The following is a 20,337-nucleotide window of genomic DNA, read 5'->3' on the forward strand; positions in this document are numbered from 1 at the left end:
CGACTGGTAATCTGTGCGAAGACTTCCTGATGAAGTCCCCACTCTCCCGGGTGGAGGTCATGTCTGCTGAGGAAGTCTGCTTCCCAGTTGTCCACTCCCGAGATGAACACTGCTGACAGTGCGCTTACGTGATTCTCCGCCCAGTGAAGAATTCTGGTGGCTTCTGCCATCGCCACCCTGCTCCTTGTGCCGCCTTGTCGGTTTACATGAGCCACTGCGGTGATGTTGTCGGACTGAATCAGAACCGGTTGGTCGCGAAGCAGGGTCTCCGCTTGACGTAGGGCGTTGTATATGGCCCTTAGTTCCAGGATGTTGATGTGAAGGCAAGTCTCTTGACTTGACCACAGACCTTGGAAATTTCTTCTCTGTGTGACTGCTCCCCAACCTCGGAGGCTTGCATCCGTGGTCACCAGGACCCAGTCCTGAATGCCGAATCTGCGGCCCCCGAGAAGGTGAGCGCTCTGCAGCCACCACAGGAGTGACACCCTGGCCCTGGGGTTTAGGGTGATTAACTGATGCATCTGAAGATGTGATCCGGACCACTTGTCCAGTAAGTCCCATTGAAAGGTCCTCGCATGGAACCTGCCGAAGGGAATGGCCTCGTATGATGCCACCATCTTTCCCAGGACTCGAGTGCAATGATGTACTGACACCTGTTTTGGTTTTAATAGGTTCCTGACCAGTGTCATGAGTTCCTGAGCTTTCTCTATCGGGAGATAAACCCTTTTCTGGTCTGTGTCTAGAATCATGCCCAGAAAAGGCAGACGAGTCGTAGGAACCAACTGCGACTTTGGGATATTCAGAATCCAGCCGTGTTGCCGTAACACTTCCAGAGAAAGTGCGACGCTGTTCAGCAACTGCAGGAGTACCATAATTTCCGCCATTACCTTGGTAAATATTCTCGGTGCCGTGGAGAGACCAAACGGCAACGTCTGAAATTGGTAATGATAATCCTGTACCACAAATCTGAGGTACGCCTGATGAGGTGGATAAATGGGGACATGAAGGTATGCATCCTTTATGTCCAGAGACACCATAAAATCTCCCCCTTCCAGGCTTGCGATGACCGCTCTCAGCGATTCCATCTTGAACTTGAACCTTTTCAGGTATATGTTCAGGGATTTTAAATTCAATATGGGTCTGACCGAACCATCCGGTTTCGGGACTACAAACATGGTCGAATAATAACCCCTTCCCTGTTGAAGGAGGGGAACCTTGACCACCCCCTGTTGAAGATACAATTTGTGAATTGCAGTTAACACTATTTCCCTCTCGTGGGGGGAAGCTGGTAGGGCCGATTTGAGGTATCGTGAGGGGGCATCTCTTCGAATTCCAGCTTGTATCCCTGAGACACAATTTCTATCGCCCAGGTATCCACCTGGGAGTGAACCCACTTGTGGCTGAAATTCCGAAGACGTGCCCCCACCGGGCCTAGCTCCGCCTGTGGAGCCCCAGCGTCATGCGGTGGATTTTGTAGAGGCCGGGGAGGACTTCTGTTCCTGGGAACTAGCTGTGTTGTGAGCTTCTTACCTCTGCCGCTGCCTCTGGCAAGAAAGGACGCACCTCGGACTTTCTTGTTTCTTTGTGATCGAAAGGACTGCATTTGATAATACGGTGCTCTCTTAGGCTGTGAGGGAATAAAAAGCAAAAAATTTGACTTTCCAGCTGTAGCTGTGGAGACCAGGCCTGAGAGACCCTCCCCAAACAATTCCTCACCCTTGTAAGGTAAAACCTCCATATGCCTTTTTGAGTCGGCATCACCTGTCCATTGCCGAGTCCACAGGACCCTTCTGGCAGAAATCGACATAGCATTTATTCTAGAACCCAGTAGACTAATGTCTCTTTGAGCATCTCTCATATATAGGACAGAGTCTTTAATATGCCCCAGGGTCAACAATACAGTATCCTTGTCTAAGGTATCAATTTCCTCAGATAAGGTATCCGTCCATGCTGCTACAGCACTACACACCCAGGCCGACGCGATTGCCGGCCTCAGTAAGGTACCTGAATGTGTATAAATGGACTTCAGGGTAACCTGCTGTTTGCGATCCGCAGCATCTTTGAGGGTAGCCGTATCCTGTGACGGCAGGGCTACCTTCTTGGATAAGCGTGTTAAAGCTTTGTCCACCCTAAGGGAGGATTCCCAGGGTAACCTGTCTGTTGGCGGGAAAGGATACGCCATAAGAATCCTTTTGGAAATCTGCAGTTTTTTATCTGGAGATTCCCAAGCCTTTTCACATAACTCATTTAGCTCGTGTGAGGGGGGAAAGGTTACCTCCGGCTTCTTTTCCCCATACATATGCACCCTCTTGTCAGGGACTGGGATTTCCTCTGTGATGTGCAACACATCCTTAATTGCTATAATCATATAACGGATGGATTTAGCCAATTTTGGCTGTAACTTTGCATCATCGTAATCGACACTGGAGTCAGAATCCATGTCGGTATCTGTGTTTGGGATAGTGGGCGCTTCTGAGACCCTGACGGCCTCTGCGACATAGGATCAGGCACGGGTTGGGACCCCGACTGTCCCGAGGCTTCAGCTTTTTCTAACTTTTTATGCAAGGAATTAACATTATCATTTAAAAACCTTCCACATATCCATCCAATCAGGTGTCGGCGCCATCGGCGGAGACACCACATTCATTTGCTCCCGCTCTGCTTCCACATAGCCTTCCTCATCAGACATGTCGACACAAGCGTACCGACACACCACACACACAGGGAATGCCCTCTCTGAAGACCGTTCCCCCACAAGGCCCTTTGGAGAGACAGAGAGAGAGTATGCCAGCACACACCCCAGCGCTATAAACCCAGGAATAACACAGTAACTTAATGTTAACCCAGTAGCTGCTGTTTATATTGCTTTTTGCGCCTAATTATGTGCCCCCCCCCTCTCTTTTTACCCTCTTCTACCGTGTATCTGCAGGGGAGAGCCTGGGGAGCTTCCTCTCAGCGGAGCTGTGGAGAAAAAATGTCGCTGGTGAGTGCTGAGGAAGAAGCCCCGCCCCCTCGGCGGCGGGCTTCTGTCCCGCTTAAATATGCTATTTTTTGGCAGGGGCTCATACATATATACAGTGCCCAGCTGTATATATGCTTAACTTTGCCAAAAGAGGTCCCAAATGCTGCCCAGGGCGCCCCCCCCGCGCCCTGCACCCTTACAGTGACCGGAGTATGTGTAGGTGTGTGGAGCAATGGCGCACAGCTGCAGTGCTGTGCGTTACCTCAGTGAAGAACACGGAGTCTTCTGCCGCCTGTGAAGTATTCTTTGCTTCTCATACTCACACGGCTTCTGTCTTCCGGCTCTGCGAGGGGGCGGCGGCGCGGCTCCGGGACCGGACGGCGAGATCCTGCGTACCGACCCCTCTGGAGCTAATGGTGTCCAGTAGCCCAAGAAGAAGGACCTAGCTTCAGAGAGTAGGGCTGCTTCTCTCCCCTCAGTCCCACGATGCAGGGAGTCTGTTGCCAGCAGAGCTCCCTGAAAATAAAAAACCTAACAAAATACTTTCTCTCAGCAAACTCAGGAGAGCTCACTGAAAAGCACCCAGCTCGTCTGGGCACAGCATCAAACTGAGGTCTGGAGGAGAGGCATAGAGGGAGGAGCCAGTGCACACCAGAACCTAAATTCTTTCTTAAATTGCCCATGTCTCCTGCGGAGCCAGTCTATCCCCATGGTCCTTACGGAGTCCCCAGCATCCACTAGGACGTTAGAGAAAATAATAACAGATCCATATGTGGTGCTAATTATTTCACTTGTGATACTGAGAAGTTCCCAGAGTACTGGGGATAGGTAACACTCGTGTGGACCCTAATGTGGGTAGTTCATCACTCATGCTGCATGTTTGGATGTAGTTGCTGTGTGTACATATGCTGATGCTGCAGGAGGCGTCTTGTGTTAATAGACACCTCCTGCTGGCTTCTGTGATCCACTGTGGTCCGTGGACACAGCATTGGATCACTGTCCATGTACATCAGCCATCTGAGTAACGCTCAGGTTATGTGGGATGGGATGACTGATGCTTTCACTCAGCCAGTGTTAACAGAATTATTATATCACTGCTGCCCACAATACAGAATAGTTTTCCCTTTTGTCCATGAAGGCCTGGATACTTTTTACATTTCCTTTAAGCCTACATTAATACTGACCATGCTTGAAGTGTGGAGATTCTTATTTTATTCAACTGCAAGTTGTTCTGGTTTCTTTACATGTTGTCAATATAGTAAATAGGAGGGACACATACAATCTTACTAAATGCAAAACACTACCCAGACAGATAGGTAAACCAAGAGTGTCACTTCTATGGTGATGAGAGACATTTACCCAGTAAGGTGTTTGGTCCAAGATATTCTCTAGATGTTTTGCTAACCAAGTATGATGTAACAACGGGCAATAGCTCCGCCCCTCACACATGACTTGATGTGCTCCTGCTGCAGACTAGGGTTTATGGTTAAAACATGTTTTTCTATCTAGTGCAGAGGTTCCCAAACTGTGTGCCGTGGCTCCCTGGGGTGCCTCGGACACTTGCAGGGGTGCCCTGGGTTGGTGGTCCAGGACCAATTCAAATTATTCATGGTCAATATAATAGGAAAAACCAGTGCTGGTGGCTACCAGTCATAAAATATGTGGCCAAACAGAAGCAAATCTTGTCCCTCACCACACAACTGACCCTAAGGATGACATATAAACGCAATCTACTTAATGTAATATTTCTTTCTAAATTTCTCAATAAGAAATTTTTGGCCTAGGGGTGCCGTGAAAATAATTCTGATATTCTAGGGCGCCGTGATTCAAAAAAGTTTGGAAACCACTGATCTAGTGATTAGTTGTCACACAAAAGATACAATAGCACAAGGTGAACAGTTTGTCCCAGATATTCTGTAGATGTTTTTGCTAACCAAGGTTTATTCCCTGACAATCAGGCATTTTCACATTTAAGAAATGTTCTTGAAATTCCAGTATTTTGTAGTCTATGTTGGTGAGCGTCCATTTGTCATTTCGTAGTCCTTCATACAATACTTGTCTAGAATGGATGCCTTGTATACACTTCCCAGAAACTACACAAGGTAAGGGTAGTAAGAAGTTGAATAATGGTAATTCCCACCTACCAGAGAGAAAGATTTACAAAATAAGTCTTACACCATTGCTGACAAGAATACTACATGATTTGGCCCCATGGTAAGGTGAGCAGGTTTCCTGTACAAAGCAATTACTCACGATTGGATCGTACATGTGCAATTTGGCATCTGGATTATAAATATTAAAAAAATGTGTCCAATCTTAGCACAGTAAAAGTGTACAGGATCTTCGGTTCCAGACTTCAGCAATCCTGTCTCTCATATTCATGCATCCAGGTGCTTGTTAAGTCTCCGTACTTTCTCTTTCTTGTTTTTGTTTCCATGCTTTTTCCAGGGCTTTCCCGACAGTGTCTCTGTGCTGGCAGTAGATAATGGCATAGGTCCACTACCAGGCTTGTATCCCATTACAGACTGCACACCTTTGGTTAGTGCACGCACGTTCTCCTGCAAAATGAAAAGGATCTCATTGCACAGATATATAGGTTTCATTAAGCAGATAGTGGTAGGTATGTTGGAAATGCAGCTCCTCAAAAGCATTTTCAGATCAGCTGACCTATAATTGGATTGATTACCCAACAAAATGCCTGAGGCACATTTACATCAGGTAACTCTCCCTTTCAAGTACTGACCTTAATTTTAAGCTGAGAATAATACATTGTCCTTCTAGATAACCAACATTTCCAAAATCTCATAAAGAACAGAGTCACGCTGTATAACCAGATTTATTTCCAGTCATTTTCATCAACCATCTTCCCCTGTAATCACTTTCCCCGTGCAGTCCTGTGAACAGTGTTTGCATGACTAAATGTGATGTGAAACTAAACATACTAGTTCCCCCACATGAACATCTGCAGAACCACATTTATGTAAGCGGTGTAGTCATAGCAGTTGCTGATTACTTTTAAAACACAGGGACTGAAAATGAAATAGAAAATGATTATAATTTCTATGAGCATTCATGTTAGAGATGACAACAAAGACTAATGCCGAGTACACACATGAGCAACCTACTGGTCTACCAACCATCTCGCCAACAGAGTAATCCATTTGGTAAGCTATATACACATGCCAATCAGCCACTCACTATGACTGGACAGACATCAGAACTGGGCAGGCATTTAAATTTACCCACCCAGTTGTGATGTCATTGTCGGCAGTTCCTGAAGCTGCATAACAGGTTGGTCATGAGTTTGTGCGGTGTTTCCAGATGTTCCACCTTTCTATTAACACCCCAGTTTTAAACTATAGACTTCTGTATTAACCAGCTCCTTGGCACAGTCAGACTGGGTGCAACTATAGGCATGCGTGCTTGCCTCTCCCAGCATCTTTGAGTCTCCAAACTCTTCAGTGAAGGACTGCCCTGTGACCACCGACATTGCCTCACAATCTGCATTCTGAGTGAATACTGCAAAAGTTCTTGAAGGATAACGGACGCTCCTTTCTCCGAGCACTGAACTGCAGATCACTGTAGTGCACTTAGTGTATGTGTGATCATTAGTCTCTCCAAGTGTTACTTGCTGCCCAGAGGGTATTGACTGGTCCCCTCTGAGCTGCAGATCCCCTGCACTCATCTTAAGTGCATATATGGAAGAGGGAACAGGTATGGGGGAATGGTGTGGAAGATGTCATCATGCAGTAATCTATGGGCAAGTGTCAGTGGTGTATTGCTACTAGGGCAGTGGTTCCCAAATGCAGTCCTTAACGCACCCTAAAAGCTGGCTATATACTAGATGATATGTTGCCTGATCCTCACTAATTTATCGGGCTTATCGTCTAGTGTGTACCCACTATATCACGGACGATGCATGCTCCCGCGGGTCATCAGGGCCATCTTCTGTTGGCACTACATGCAGGGCTGACGGGTGATGTCGTTAGCAAGGACCATGCTATCAAATACAGCAGGGCTCTCGCCGTTGCTGTCCGCATCAGCAAGTGTGTACGCACATGCCGATGCCAGCTCCCATGCTGCGTCCAGTTGCTGCCGATGTCGGGCTGGGTACATATTTTATAGTGTGTACCCAGCTTTACAGTTCAGGTTTTAAGGCTATCCATGCTTATGCACAGATCATCAAACTGGCTGAGGTAATAATTAAGTCACCTGTGCTTCAGTATGATAATCTTTAAAACCTAGACTGTTACGGGTGCCTTGAGGACTGTGTTTAGGAACCACTGTATTAGGGTGACAAAAGGCTACTGATGTGATGGGACTATGCCATAGGGGTTTGGGGATACTGTCTAGGACAGTGGTTCCCAAACTGTGTGCCGTGGCGCCCTGGGATGGCTCAGGGCACTTGTAAGGGGGTGCCTCAAGTTGGTGGTCAAGGACCAACTCAAATTATTTATGGTCAATGTAATAGGCAAAACAGTGGTGGCTCCAGCAGGGGGCGATCGCTCCCCTGTAAGTTAACACATGGCTCAACGTGACTTCAGCAGCCGCTCTCCGCGTCTGCTCCCTGTTCACCTAGTTTGGGATCTGGTAAGACGGAGCATGGCATTTTATCTGTAGCCTGTCCCCAGCTCCCCCTCCTGCGTTGCTCGCTTCCCCGCACAGTAACTGGTGAGAAGATCCGCTCCCCATGCCAGGACCACAAGCCGTCCAAGGAGTTGCTGGAGCCCGGTGAGGTGGTGGTGGGCGGTACCTTCACCGGCCAGGGAGGCAATAAGAAGAGCTGCACTGGCTTCCACAACTGCCGGCTGATCCGACCTCCCTCCCAGTCGGCCCTGACCAGTTGCAGCGACCCCGTGCACCTTCAAGGGAGGGCGGCATCAGCCTGCTGACCTCCCTCATAAGGAGTCACAGCATCAGCCAGGTCAGTGCCTCGTACCTCATCTGGTTGTCATGTGACCAGCAGAAGGAGGTTCTGCAACAGCTGCACCTTCCTACTGTCTGAGAGGTGTCAGCTGCCTGTAGATGGCCATAATAATATGCCAAGACTGTGTGTGTGTGTGTGTGTGTGTGTGTGTGTGTGTGTGTGTGTGTATGTGCAATTTAATGTGCGGATTGTAAAAGCTAAACTACACATACAATATATATATATTTTTTTTTAAGGAACGCCGAATTGCAGACCGATGACCTGAATTCTGTATGCAGACCGCCAACCAGTTAATAAGGCTCCTTTAAATTATCTCTCTATCTCCCCCCCCCCCCCTCCCTATATCTATCTATCTCTCTGTTACCAGCCCGTCAAAATGACGGATCATAACCGTAATGTCAGCGCTAGCTGTGCGCGCCCGAACAAAGCAACACTTGAACTACTCTGTTGAGTGCCATCTAGTAGCCACCGGTACGCAAAACACTTGAATTCCCCCCCAATAGAGGTGAGGAGCAGCGTTAACCTTTTAATATATATATATATATATATATATATATATATATATATATATATATATATATGGCTCAATGTGACGTAAGCAGCCACTCTCCGCTCAATCTCTTCCTCAGGGCTGATAGATTCGGCCGGCAGCAGCCTCCGCTCTCAGTCCCATACCTGCGGCTGCTGTAGCGGGAGTTGCAGGGTGCTGCGGCGTACACAGGTCAGTGTGACCCGGGTGTACAAACAAGGGCAGAGTGGCTTGTGCTGCATGCATCCCTCGCCAGGTGCACAGAGACACCATATGTGCAGCTCAGCCTGGTCGGTGTCTGCAGGCATCATGTACTAGGGGATGGGGGCAAAGTAATAGCGGGGGAGAGGGGTCGGTGCAGGACAATACATTGGGGCAGAGACAGTGACTATCCCCTTCATGCGCATATGCCCTGGGTGAGCGCACTGCCAGTTCCTGCATGCACTATACTGCTGCCCTATATGAGCACAATTCCAGCCCCTGCATACACCAGAAAATAGGATTTTAATACCTACCGGTAAATCCTTTTCTCTTAGTCTGTAGAGGATGCTGGGGACTCCAAAAGGACCATGTGGTATAGATGGGATCCGCATGAGACATGGGCACTTTAAGACTTTAAATGGGTGTGAACTGGCTCCTCCCTCTATGCCCCTCCTCCAGACCTCAGTTATAGGAACTGTGCCCAGGGAGATGGACATTTCGAGGAAAAGGATTTATGTTAAACCAAGGGTGAGATACATACCAGCTCACACCACAACACACCGTACAACATGGCTTTTAACTAAATACCAGTTAACGGCATGAACCAAAATCAGCAACAGGCTGATCTTAACCGAAACACAACTTTTGTGTAACATACACAATAACTAATAACAAGTACTGCAGATAGAGTCCTCACCGGGACGGGCGCCCAGCATCCTCTACGGACTAAGAGAAAAGGATTTACCGGTAGGTATTAAAATCCTATTTTCTCATACGTACTAGAGGATGCTGGGGACTCCAAAAGGACCATGGGGTTTATACCAAAGCTCCAGACCAGGTGGGAGAGTGCGGACGACTCTGCAGCACCGATTGAGCAAACATGAGGTCCTCATCAGCCAGGGTATCAAACTTGTAGAATTTAGCAAAAGTGTTTGAACCCGACCAAGTAGCTGCTCAGCAAAGCTGAACCGCCGAGACTCCACGGGCAGCCGCCCAAGATGAGCCCACCTTCCTGGTAGAATGGGCCTTCACCGACTTCAATAACGGCAATCCAGCCGTAGAATGAGCATGCCGAATCGTATTACAGATCCAGCGTGCAATAGTCTGCTTAGAAGCAGGAGCCCCAAGTTTGTTGGAAGCATACAGGATAAACAGAGCCTCCGTTTTCCTAATACGAGCCGTTTTGGCTACATAAATTTGCAAAGCTCTGACTACATCGAGAGACTTTGAATCAGCCAAGGCTTCAGCAGCCACAGGCACCACAATAGGTTGGTTCATGTGAAACGAAGAAACCACCTTTGGCAGAAATTGTTGACGAGTTCTCAATTCTGCTCTATCCACATGGAAGATCAAATAGGGGCTCTTGTGAGACAAAGCCGCTAATTCCGACACCCGCCTTGCGGACGCCAAGGCCAAAAGCATGGACACTTTCCAAGTGAGAAATTTCAACTCAACCTTCTGTAAAGGTTCAAACCAATGTGACTGAAGGAACTGCAACACCACGTTAAGGTCCCACGGTGCCACAAATGGAGGTTGGATATGCAGCACACCTTTCACGAAAGTCTGAACTTCTGGAAGGGAGGCCAATTCTTTTTGAAAGAAGATTGATAAGGCCGAAATCTGCACTTTAATGGAGCCTAACTTTAGGCCAGCATCCACACCTGCTTGCAAAAAATGGAGAAAACGACCCAGCTGAAATACTTCCGTAGGAGCCTTCTTGGATTCACACCAAGACACATATTTTCTCCAAATACGGTGATAATGCTTCGCCGTTACTTCCTTTCTAGCTTTAAGCAGAGTGGGGATGACTTCACCGGGAATACCCTTCCGAGCTAGGATTTGGCGTTCAACCGCCACGCCGTCAAACGAAACCGCGGTAAGTCTTGGAACACGCACGGCCCTTGCTGTAACAGGTCCTCTCTTAGAGGACGAGGCCAGGGATCTCCTATGAGTAATTCCTGAAGATCCGGATACCAGGCCCTCAGTGGCCAATCTGGAACAATGAGTATCGCTTGAACCCTTGTTCTTCTCACGATCCCTATCACCTTTGGAATGAGTGGAAGGAACACATATACCGACTGAAACACCCACGGTGTCACCAGGGCGTCCACTGCACTGGCTTGAGGGTCCCTCGACCTGGAACAATATCTCTGAAGCTTCTTGTTGAGGCGAGACGCCATCATGTCTATTTGAGGAATTCCCCAATGACTTGTCACTTCTGCAAAGACCTCTTGATGAAGACCCCACTCTTCTGGATGGAGATCGTGTCTGCTGAGGAAGTCTGCTTCCCAGTTGTCCACGCCCGGAATGAAGACCGCTGACAGAGCGCTTGCATGTTTTTCCGCCCAGCGGAGAACTTTTGTGGCCTCTGCCATCGCCGCTCTGCTCTTTGTTCCACCCTAGCGGTTTATGTACGCCACTGCTGTTATGTTGTCCGACTGAATCAGGACGGGTAGACCGCGAAGATGATGTTCCGCTTGTAGAAGGCCGTTGTAGGTGGCTCTTAATTCCGGAATGTTTATGTGCAGACAAGCTTCCTGGCTTGACCATTTTCCCTGGAAATTTTCCCCCTGTGTGACTGCTCCCCAGCCTCGGAGACTTGCATCCGTGGTCACCTGGACCCAATCCTGGATCCCAAACCTGCGTCCCTCTAGGAGGTGAGAACTTTGGAGCCACCATAGGAGAGATACTCTGGTCCTGGAAGATAGGCTTATTTTCCGGTGCATGTGTAGGTGAGACCCGTACCACTTGTTCAACAGGTCCCACTGAAACACCCTGGCATGGAACCTGCCAAACGGAATGGCTTCGTAGGCCGCCACCATCTTCCCCAGCACCCGAGTGCATTGATGAATTGACACACTTGCCGGTTTCAGAATCTCCTTGACCATGTTCTGGATTTCCAGAGCTTTTTCTACTGGGAGAAACACTCTCTGCAATTCCGTGTCCAGGATCATGCCTAAGAATGACAGCCGTGTTGTCGGAACCAACTGTGACTTTGGCAAATTCAGGAGCCAACCATGTTGTTGCAGGACTGTCAGGGAGAGTGCAACGTTTCTTAGTAACTGCTCCTTTGATCTCGCCTTTATCAGGAGATTGTCCAAGTACGGGATAATTGTGACACCCTGCTTGCGCAGGAGCACCATAATTTCCGCCATTACCTTGGTGAAAATCCTCGGAGCCGTATAAAGACGAAACGGCAACGTCTGAAATTGGTAATGGACAATCCTGAACAGCAAAACTCAGGTAAGCTTGATGTGGAGGATATTTTGGGACATGTAAGTATGCATCTTTGATGTCGACTGACGTCATAAAATCCCCCCCTTCCAGACTGGAGATCACTGCTCGGAGAGATTCCATCTTGAATTTGAATCTTTTCAGATATAAATTGAGGGATTTTAAGTTCAGAATCGGTCTGACCAAGCCATCCAGCTTCGGGACCACGAACAGACTTGAATAAAAACCTTCTCCCCGTTGTGACGGGGGTACCGTGACAATGACTTGATGTTGACACAGCTTTTGTATCGCAGCGCATACTATATCCCTTTCCGGAAGAGAAGCTGGCAAGGCCGATTTGAAAAAAGGTGAGGGGGCACGTCCTGAAATTCCAGTTTGTACCCTTGGGTCACTATTTCTAGTACCCAAGGATCTAGAGCCGAGCAAGCCCAGACTTGACTGAAGAGTTGAAGACGTGCCCCCACCGGTGCGGACTCCAGCAGCGGAGCCCCAGCGTCATGCGGTGGTTTTGGTAGAAGCCGGGGAGGACTTCTGCTCTTGGGAGCTTGCCACAGCCGGCGACCTTTTTCCCCTTCCTCTACCTCTAGCAGCAAGGAAGGAGGAGCCTCGTCCTTTTTTGAATTTATTAGACCGAAAGGACTGCATCTGATAATGGGGCGTTTTCTTTTATTGAGCAGGGACATAAGGTAGAAAAGAAGACTTACCCGCGGTAGCTGTAGATACCAGGTCCGCGAGGCCCTCACCAAACAAAACACCGCCCTTATACGGCAGAGACTCCATAGCCTTCTTAGAGTCAGCATCACCATTCCATTGATGAGTCCATAATGCTTTTCTAGCCGCGACCGCCATGGCATTGGCCCTTGATTCCAAGAGGCCAATATCTCTCGCAGCCTCCCTGAGGTAGACTGCAGCGTCCCTGATATGACCCAGTGTCAAAAGCACGCTATCCCTATCCAGGGTGTCTAATAAAGACGATAAGTTATCTGCCCACTTTTCAATCGCACTACTCACCCATGAGTAGCCACGGCAGGTCTGAGCAGCGTACCTGTAGTGATATAAATAGATTTCAAGGTAGTTTCCTGCTTACGATCCGCAGGATCCTTTAGGGCTGCCGTGTCAGGGGACGGAAGCGCCACCTTCTTGGACAATCGTGCTAGAGCTTTGTCCACAGAGGGCGTTGACTCCCACTTTTCCCTGTCCTCAGAGGGGAATGGATATGCCATAAGAATCCTCTTGGGAATCAGTAACTTTTTGTCAGGAATTTCCCAGGCCTTTTCAAAAAGATTGTTCAGCTCATGAGGGGGAGGAAACGTTATCTCAGGTTTCTTTCCCTTAAACATACAGACCCTAGTATCAGGAACAGCTGGGTCTTCCATGATATGTAACACGTCTTTAATTGCCACAATCATGTACTGAATGCTCTTAACCAGTTTAGGATTCAATCTGGCATCACTATAGTCGACACTGGAATCCGAATCCGTGTCGGTATCTGTGTCTGCTATTTGGGTAAACGACCGTTTCTGTGAGCCTGAGGGAGTCTGCGTTTGAGATAAAGCATCTTCCATGGATTGTCTCCATGTTTGGTTCTGAGCCTCAGATTTATCCAATCTTTTATTTAACAAAGCCACATTTGCATTCAAGACACTCCACATATTTACCCAATCAGCAGTCGGCGGTGCCGACAGATTCACTCCCCCACTCTGTTCTGTCCCCACTCCAGCCTCCTCCTGGGAAGAGCATTCAGCCTCAGACAGGTCAACACACTCGTACCGACACCCACTCCCACACTGGGCTATAGGGGACAAACCCACAATAAGGCCTATTAGAGAAACACAGAGGGAGTATACCAGCTCACACCCAGCGCCTATCCCGGTCTGAAAGTGCGTGCGTGTGTGTATATATATATATATATATATATATAAATAAATAAATAAATAAATAAAAAACACCCCAGACCTGTTAAACTTTGCTGTGCCCAGCATCCCCCCCGTTGAGCACCCTGTTACTTGTGACAGAAGTGTAGGAGGCCAGGACCAGCGTCTCTGCAGCACACTGTGAAGAGAAAAATGGCGCTGACTAGAGCTGGGAGAACCAAGCACCACCCCCTGAATGGCGCGCTTATGTCCCGCTATTTCTTTATACTGGCGGGGGTCTGTATACAGTGCCTAAGCACTGTGTATTACTTCTGCCAGGCTGAACTTGAGGTAATATTGCTGCCCAGGGCGCTCCCCCTGCGCCCTGCACCCATGTAGTGCAGCTTGTGTGTGGGAGCAATGGCGCGCAGCGTGACCGCTGCGCGGTACCTCGGACACTGAAGTCTTCTGCCATCTTTACTGAAGTCTTCTGTACTTCGGTTACTCACCCGGCTTCTTTCTTCTGGCTCTGTGAGGGGGACAACGGCGCGGCTCCGGGAACGAGCAGCTAGGCTATACCAAGTGATCAGACCCTCTGGAGCTAATGGTGTCCAGTAGCCTAAGAAGCAGAGCCTTTAACTCACAGAAGTAGGTCTGCTTCTCTCCCCTCAGTCCCACGAAGCAGAGAGCCTGTTGCCAGCAGTGCTCCCTGAAAATAATAAACCTAAAAGTCTTTTTCAGAGAAACTCAGGAGAGCTCCCCTGTTGTGTCTCCAGTCTCTCTGGGCACAGAATCTAACTAACTGAGGTCTGGAGGAGGGGCATAGAGGGAGGAGCCAGTTCACACCCATTTAAAGTCTCAAAGTGCCCATGTCTCCTGCGGATCCCGTCTATACTCCATGGTCGTTTTGGAGTCCCCAGCATCTTCTAGGACAGAGGTTCTCAAACTCGGTCCTCGGGAGCCCACACAGTGCATGTTTTGCAGGTAACCCAGCAGGTGCACAGGTGTATTAATTACTCACTGACACATTTTAAAAGGTCCACAGGTGGAGCTAATTATTTCACTTGCGATTCTGTGAGGAGACCTGCAAAACATGCACTGTGTGGGCTCCCGAGGACCGAGTTTGAGAACCTCTGTTCTAGGACGTATGAGAAATATACTGTCTCTGTATGATCACACTGCCAAGCTCCTGCATACACTATACTGTGCCCTGTGTGAGCACACTGCTAGCCCTTTGTGCGTCATGTAACACAGGGAGAACTACAAGTCCCATCCTGCAGGGCAGGCACAGCTTGCAGTCTCAGCTGCTACATAATGAGTAGCGTCTCTAGAGCTGGTAATGAAATCAGCAGAGTGTCCAGGGAATTGCACCTGTCATACACCCATGCCTGGCAGCAGCTGCCTCCATGTACTAGCACTGTGCTGTCCTCATCATGTGCTGCACTAGTGTCAATGATAGAGGGATGGCAGTGTACTCACTGCTGTACATTATACACCTGCCACACTCCCATGCCTGGCAGCAGCTGCTTCCATGTACTGGCACTGTGCAGTCTTCATCATGTGCTAAACTAGTGTCCATGATAGAGGCTGTGCGGCATATAATGGGTTTGGAAGACACTGTAGCATATAATGTGTTTGGCGGGGGGACACTGTGTGGCATATAATGTGTTTGGCGGGGGGACACTGTGTGGCATATAATGTGTTTGGGGGGGGGACACTGTGTGCCATATAATGTGTTTGGGGGGGGACACTGTGTGGCATATAATGTGTTTGGGGGGCACTGTGTGGCATATAATGTGTTTGGGGGGGGAACTGTGTGGCATATAATGTGTTTGGGGGGGGACACTGTGTGGCATATAATGTGTTTGGGGGGCACTGTGTGGCATATAATGTGTTTGGGGGGGGGAACTGTGTGGCATATAATGTGTTTGGGGGGGGAATCTGTGTGGCATATAATGTGTTTGGGGGGACACACTGTGTGGCATATAATGTGTTTGGGGGGACACGGTGTGGCATATAATGTGTTTGGGGGGACACGGTGTGGCATATATTGACCAAAACTGTGAGGGGCAGGACTGCAAGTGGGAGGAACAATGAGTAGAAAGGTGGTGGGGGGGTTTGTGTTTGGGAGAGAGTGGGCATTAATTCTTAAACCCCCTTCACTACTAAAAGTAAAGTCTAGATCCACCACTGAGGAAATTACAGTTCTTGTGGCTTTCAATAATAAATTATTTGGACTACCAGAAGTGAATCCGGTTCCTCTCCACATAACTGCACCTGAGGATGTCATATAAACAAAATTTACTTAATTTAATATTTTTTTCTGATTTTCTCAATAAAAAACTTTTGGGTGCTGTATAAAAAAATTCTGATACTCTAGGGCAGACCTGGCCAACCTGTGGCTCTCTAGCTGTTGTGAAACTACAAGTCCTAGCATGCCCATCTACACTTTTGCTATTAGGAAATGCTAAAACTGTGGCAGAGCATGCTGGGAGGTGTAGCTTCACAATAGCTGGAGAGCCACAGGTTGGCCAGGCCAGTTCTAGGGCATAAGTCTTCAACATGCGGCCTTCCAACTGCTGTGCAACTACACATCCCAGCAGGCCCCGCCACAGTTTTGCTATTAAGACATGTTAAAACTGAGACAGGGCAGGCTGGGATGTGTAGTTCCACAGCAGTTGCAGGGCGCAGGTTGAAGACCCATGCCCTAGCGTGACGCGACTCAGAAAAGTTTGGGAACCACTGGTCTAGGGGCATTACAGAGTATTGAAAATTGCAAAAGAATTGTGGTGGATAATACAACATAGGTCTTCTAGACACACCCACAGGGTGGTGCTAGATACCCACTAGGCATATGTTTTGTAAAAATATGATTCAATACACTAAGTAGTTATGACTCAATTATTCATAAAAAATAGTCAATTTCTGAGCCAATTGTTTTAAAAAGTATTTTAAGTTAAGCAGTTTTTAAGGTCATGTAAAACCTGTCAGGTGACCTACAATGCTTTAAAGTAAAAGTTTGATAGTCTAGCTAAACTGAAGTAAGGGCAGCATTGTTCATATTGAAATTACCTTCACCAATGCATCTGTAATTCTGCAGGACACCTGAAACATCTAACCAAAACTTCCAATGCTTGTAACCTTGCATCTCCACAAAGTACTCATTTGTCAGTGTCCACCTATTTATGCAGACAGTCGTGCACAGCACAATATATTGGCCTGATATCATTGCACCTACTGTATCTGCAAAACTAGTGCAATACCTGATAATGACTATTAAAATCAATAAGCACCTTATTAGACATGTTGACAAATGAAGTGTTGGAATATGTGAGTGGAACATGATCACTTCTGGCATGTGGGGCCGATCCAGAGATGGACACATCCACACGTCTACGCAGCAGCCACGTTCATCTGATCTGCGTATGCTTTCGCCGCAGTGTGCATGCGCAACCCTTCTCCTTGCAACAAGGTGACTGACAGTGGTGGGCATCTGGGGGTAGCGGTTCAGCATTGCGGGGGCGCGGTGCCCGAAACGGGGGGAGTGTCAAGTGCGCTTTTGGGACGGCTACTAGTCAGATAGAAAAAACAAGTTTTATGGTAAGAACTTACCCTTGTTAAAACTCTTTCTGCGAGGTACACTGGGCTCCACAAGTCTGGACAATGGGGTGTAGAGTAGGATCTTGATCCGAGGCACCAACAGGCTCAAAGCTTTGACTGTTCCCAGAATGCACAGCGCCGCCTCCTCTATAACCCCGCCTCCCAGCACAGGAGCTCAGTTTAGTTAACCAGCCAAATGCAGTAGCAGGAAAAGAGACGACAACGGTTAGTAGCCACATACACCACACTCTCACAACAAGAGAAGTGTCAGCAGCTAATGCCATATCAACCCAAAGAAGCTAAGTGCGTCAGGGTGGGCGCCTTGTGGAGCCCAGTGTACCTCGCAGAAAGAGTTTTAACAAGGGTAAGTTCTTACCATAAAACTCGTTTTCTGCTGCGGGGTACACTGGGCTCCACAAGTCTGGACAATGGGGATGTCCTAAAGCAGTTCCTTATGGGAGGGGACGCACTGTAGCGGGCACAAGAACCCGGCGTCCAAAGGAAGCATCCTGGGAAGCGGCAGTATCGAAGGCATAGAACCTTATGAACGTGTTCCCGGAGGACCACGTAGCCGCCTTGCACAATTGGTCAAGGGTCGCACCACGTTGGGCCGCCCAAGAAGGTCCAACAGACCGAGTAGAATGGGCCGTAATGTGAACAGGAGCTGACAGACCAGCCTTCACATAAGCATGCGCAATCACCATTCTAATCCACCTGGCCAGGGTCTGCTTGTGAGCAGGCCAGCCACGTTTGTGAAATCCAAACAAAACAAAGAGAGAATCAGGCTTTCGAATAGAAGCAGTTCTCTTCACATAGATACGGAGAGCCCGTACCACATCCAAAGACTGCTCTCTGGGAGACAAATCAGGAGAAACAAAAGCTGGAACCACAATCTCCTGATTAAGGTGGAACGAAGAAACCACCTTAGGTAAATATCCGGGACGAGTCCTAAGAACCGCCCGGTCACGGTGAAAAATCAGATATTCTTCTAGCAGAGGCAAAAGCCAGCAAGAACACCACCTTAAGGGAAAGCCACTTAAGGTCAGCTTGAACCAAGAGGTTCAAATGGAGGCTCCTGCAACGCCTCCAAAACCACCGACAAGTCCCAAGGAGCCACAGGCAGGACATAGGGAGGTTGGATACGCAACACACCCTGAGTGAAAGTATGAACATCAGGTAAAGTCGCAATTTTTCTCTGAAACCACACCGACAAGGCAGAAATACGAACCTTAAGGAAGGCCAGACGCAGGCCTAAATCTAGGCCCTGCTGTAGAAAAGCCAAAAGTTTGGCTGTACTAAACTTGGAAGCGTCATAATGGTTAGATGCGCACCAAACAAAGTAGGAATGCCAGACCCGATGGTAAATCCGAGCAGAGGCCGGTTTCCGAGCCCGCAACATAGTTTTAATGACCTCTTCAGAAAAACCCTTAGCTCTAAAGACGGAAGCTTCAAGAGCCACGCCGTCAAAGACAGCCGGGCTAGGTCCTGGTAGACACAGGGGCCCTGAACGAGGAGGTCTGGGCGTTGTGGAAGTAGAAGTGGACGCTCTGACGATAGGCCTTGCAGGTCTGAGAACCAGTGCCGTCTGGGCCACGCCGGAGCTATGAGAAGCAGATTTCCTTTTTCTTGCTTGGACTTCCGAATTACCCTGGGCAGGAGTGACACCGGAGGGAACACGTACGGCAGCCGAAACCTCCACGGCACTGCCAGTGCATCCACGAATGTTGCTTGAGGATCCCTTGTCCTTGCTCCGAAGACCGGAACCTTGTGATTGTGTCGAGACGCCATCAGATCCACATCTGGAAGACCCCACCTTTCCACGAGGAGTTGAAACACTTCCGGATGGAGGCCCCACTCGCCGGGATGCACGTCCTGACGACTGATAAAGTCTGCTTCCCAATTCAGGGCTCCCGGAATGAATATTGCCGGTAGATGGCGTTCTGCCCAACGTAGAATCCGTGAGGCTTCCTTCATTGCCAAACGGCTTCGAGTGCCGCCTTGATGATTTATGTAAGCCACTGTGGTGGCATTGTCCGAATGTACTTGAGCAGGACGGTTCTGAATCAAATGCTGGGCTAGGTTCAACGCATTGAAGACAATTCCAGAATGTTGATCGAGAGGAGAGATTCCTCCTTGGTCCACCGACCCTGCAAGGAGTGCTGCTCCAGCACCGAGCCCCAACCTCTTAGACTGGCATCTGTCGTCAACAGGACCCAGTTGGATATCCAGAAGGGACGGCCTCTGCACAATTGTCGGTCCAGGAGCCACCAGAGCAGCGACAGACGGACCACCGGAGTCAAAGAGATCATGTGAGACCTGATCCGGTGAGGCAGGCCGTCCCACTTGGCTAGAATCAGCTTCTGGAGGGGGCGAGAATGGAATTGAGCATACTCCACCATGTCGAATGCTGACACCATGAGGCCCAGCACCTGCATTGCCGAATGTATAGACACTTGCGGACAAGAAAGGAAGCAACAAATCCTGTCCTGAAGTTTCAGGACTTTCTCCTGAGACAAGAACAACCTCTGGTTGTGAGTGTCCAACAGCACTCCCAGATGCACCATGCTATGAGCAGGGACCAGGGAGGATTTCTTCCAGTTGATGAGCCACCCGTGGGCTTGTAGAAACCGGACCGTCATATCCAGATGACGCAGGAGAAGATCTGGGGAATTTGCCAGGATTAACAAGTCGTCCAGATGCGGCAGTATCCTGACCCCTTGACGGCGGAGTACCACCGTCATCACCGCCATAACTTTGGTGAAGACTCACGGAGCCGTTGTTAAACCAAAAGGTAACGCCCGAAACTGGTAATGGAGGTTGCCAATAGCGAACCTCAGGTATTGTTGATGTGACACTGCTATAGGAATATGCAGGTAAGCAACCCGTATGTTCAGGGAGACCATGCAGTTCCCAGGTTCCAAGGCCAGAACTATAGAGCGAAGGGTTTCCATACGGAACTTGGAAACCTTCACAAATTTGTTCAGTGCCTTGAGGTTGAGAATGGGCCGGGAGGACCCATTCGGTTTTCGGG

At 48.7% G+C, this 20,337-nt stretch overlaps 1 protein-coding gene across 2 annotated transcripts in view; it reads right to left on the minus strand.

Moving 5' to 3' along the window:
- Nucleotides 1-4,157: 4,157 nt before the first annotated feature.
- The window catches only part of LSG1 (large 60S subunit nuclear export GTPase 1), an 85,803-nt gene continuing 69,623 nt past the window's right edge, over nucleotides 4,158-20,337 (minus strand). For both annotated transcript variants that reach the window (XM_063916428.1, XM_063916427.1), the window contains exon 14: nucleotides 4,158-5,520. In XM_063916428.1, coding sequence (XP_063772498.1) covers nucleotides 5,341-5,520 — 180 coding nt within the window. In that variant the 3' untranslated portion in view covers nucleotides 4,158-5,340. The remainder of the gene's footprint in view (nucleotides 5,521-20,337) is intronic.

This window comes from Pseudophryne corroboree, chromosome 4, assembly GCF_028390025.1.
Source record: "Pseudophryne corroboree isolate aPseCor3 chromosome 4, aPseCor3.hap2, whole genome shotgun sequence".
NCBI lineage: Eukaryota > Metazoa > Chordata > Amphibia > Anura > Myobatrachidae > Pseudophryne > Pseudophryne corroboree.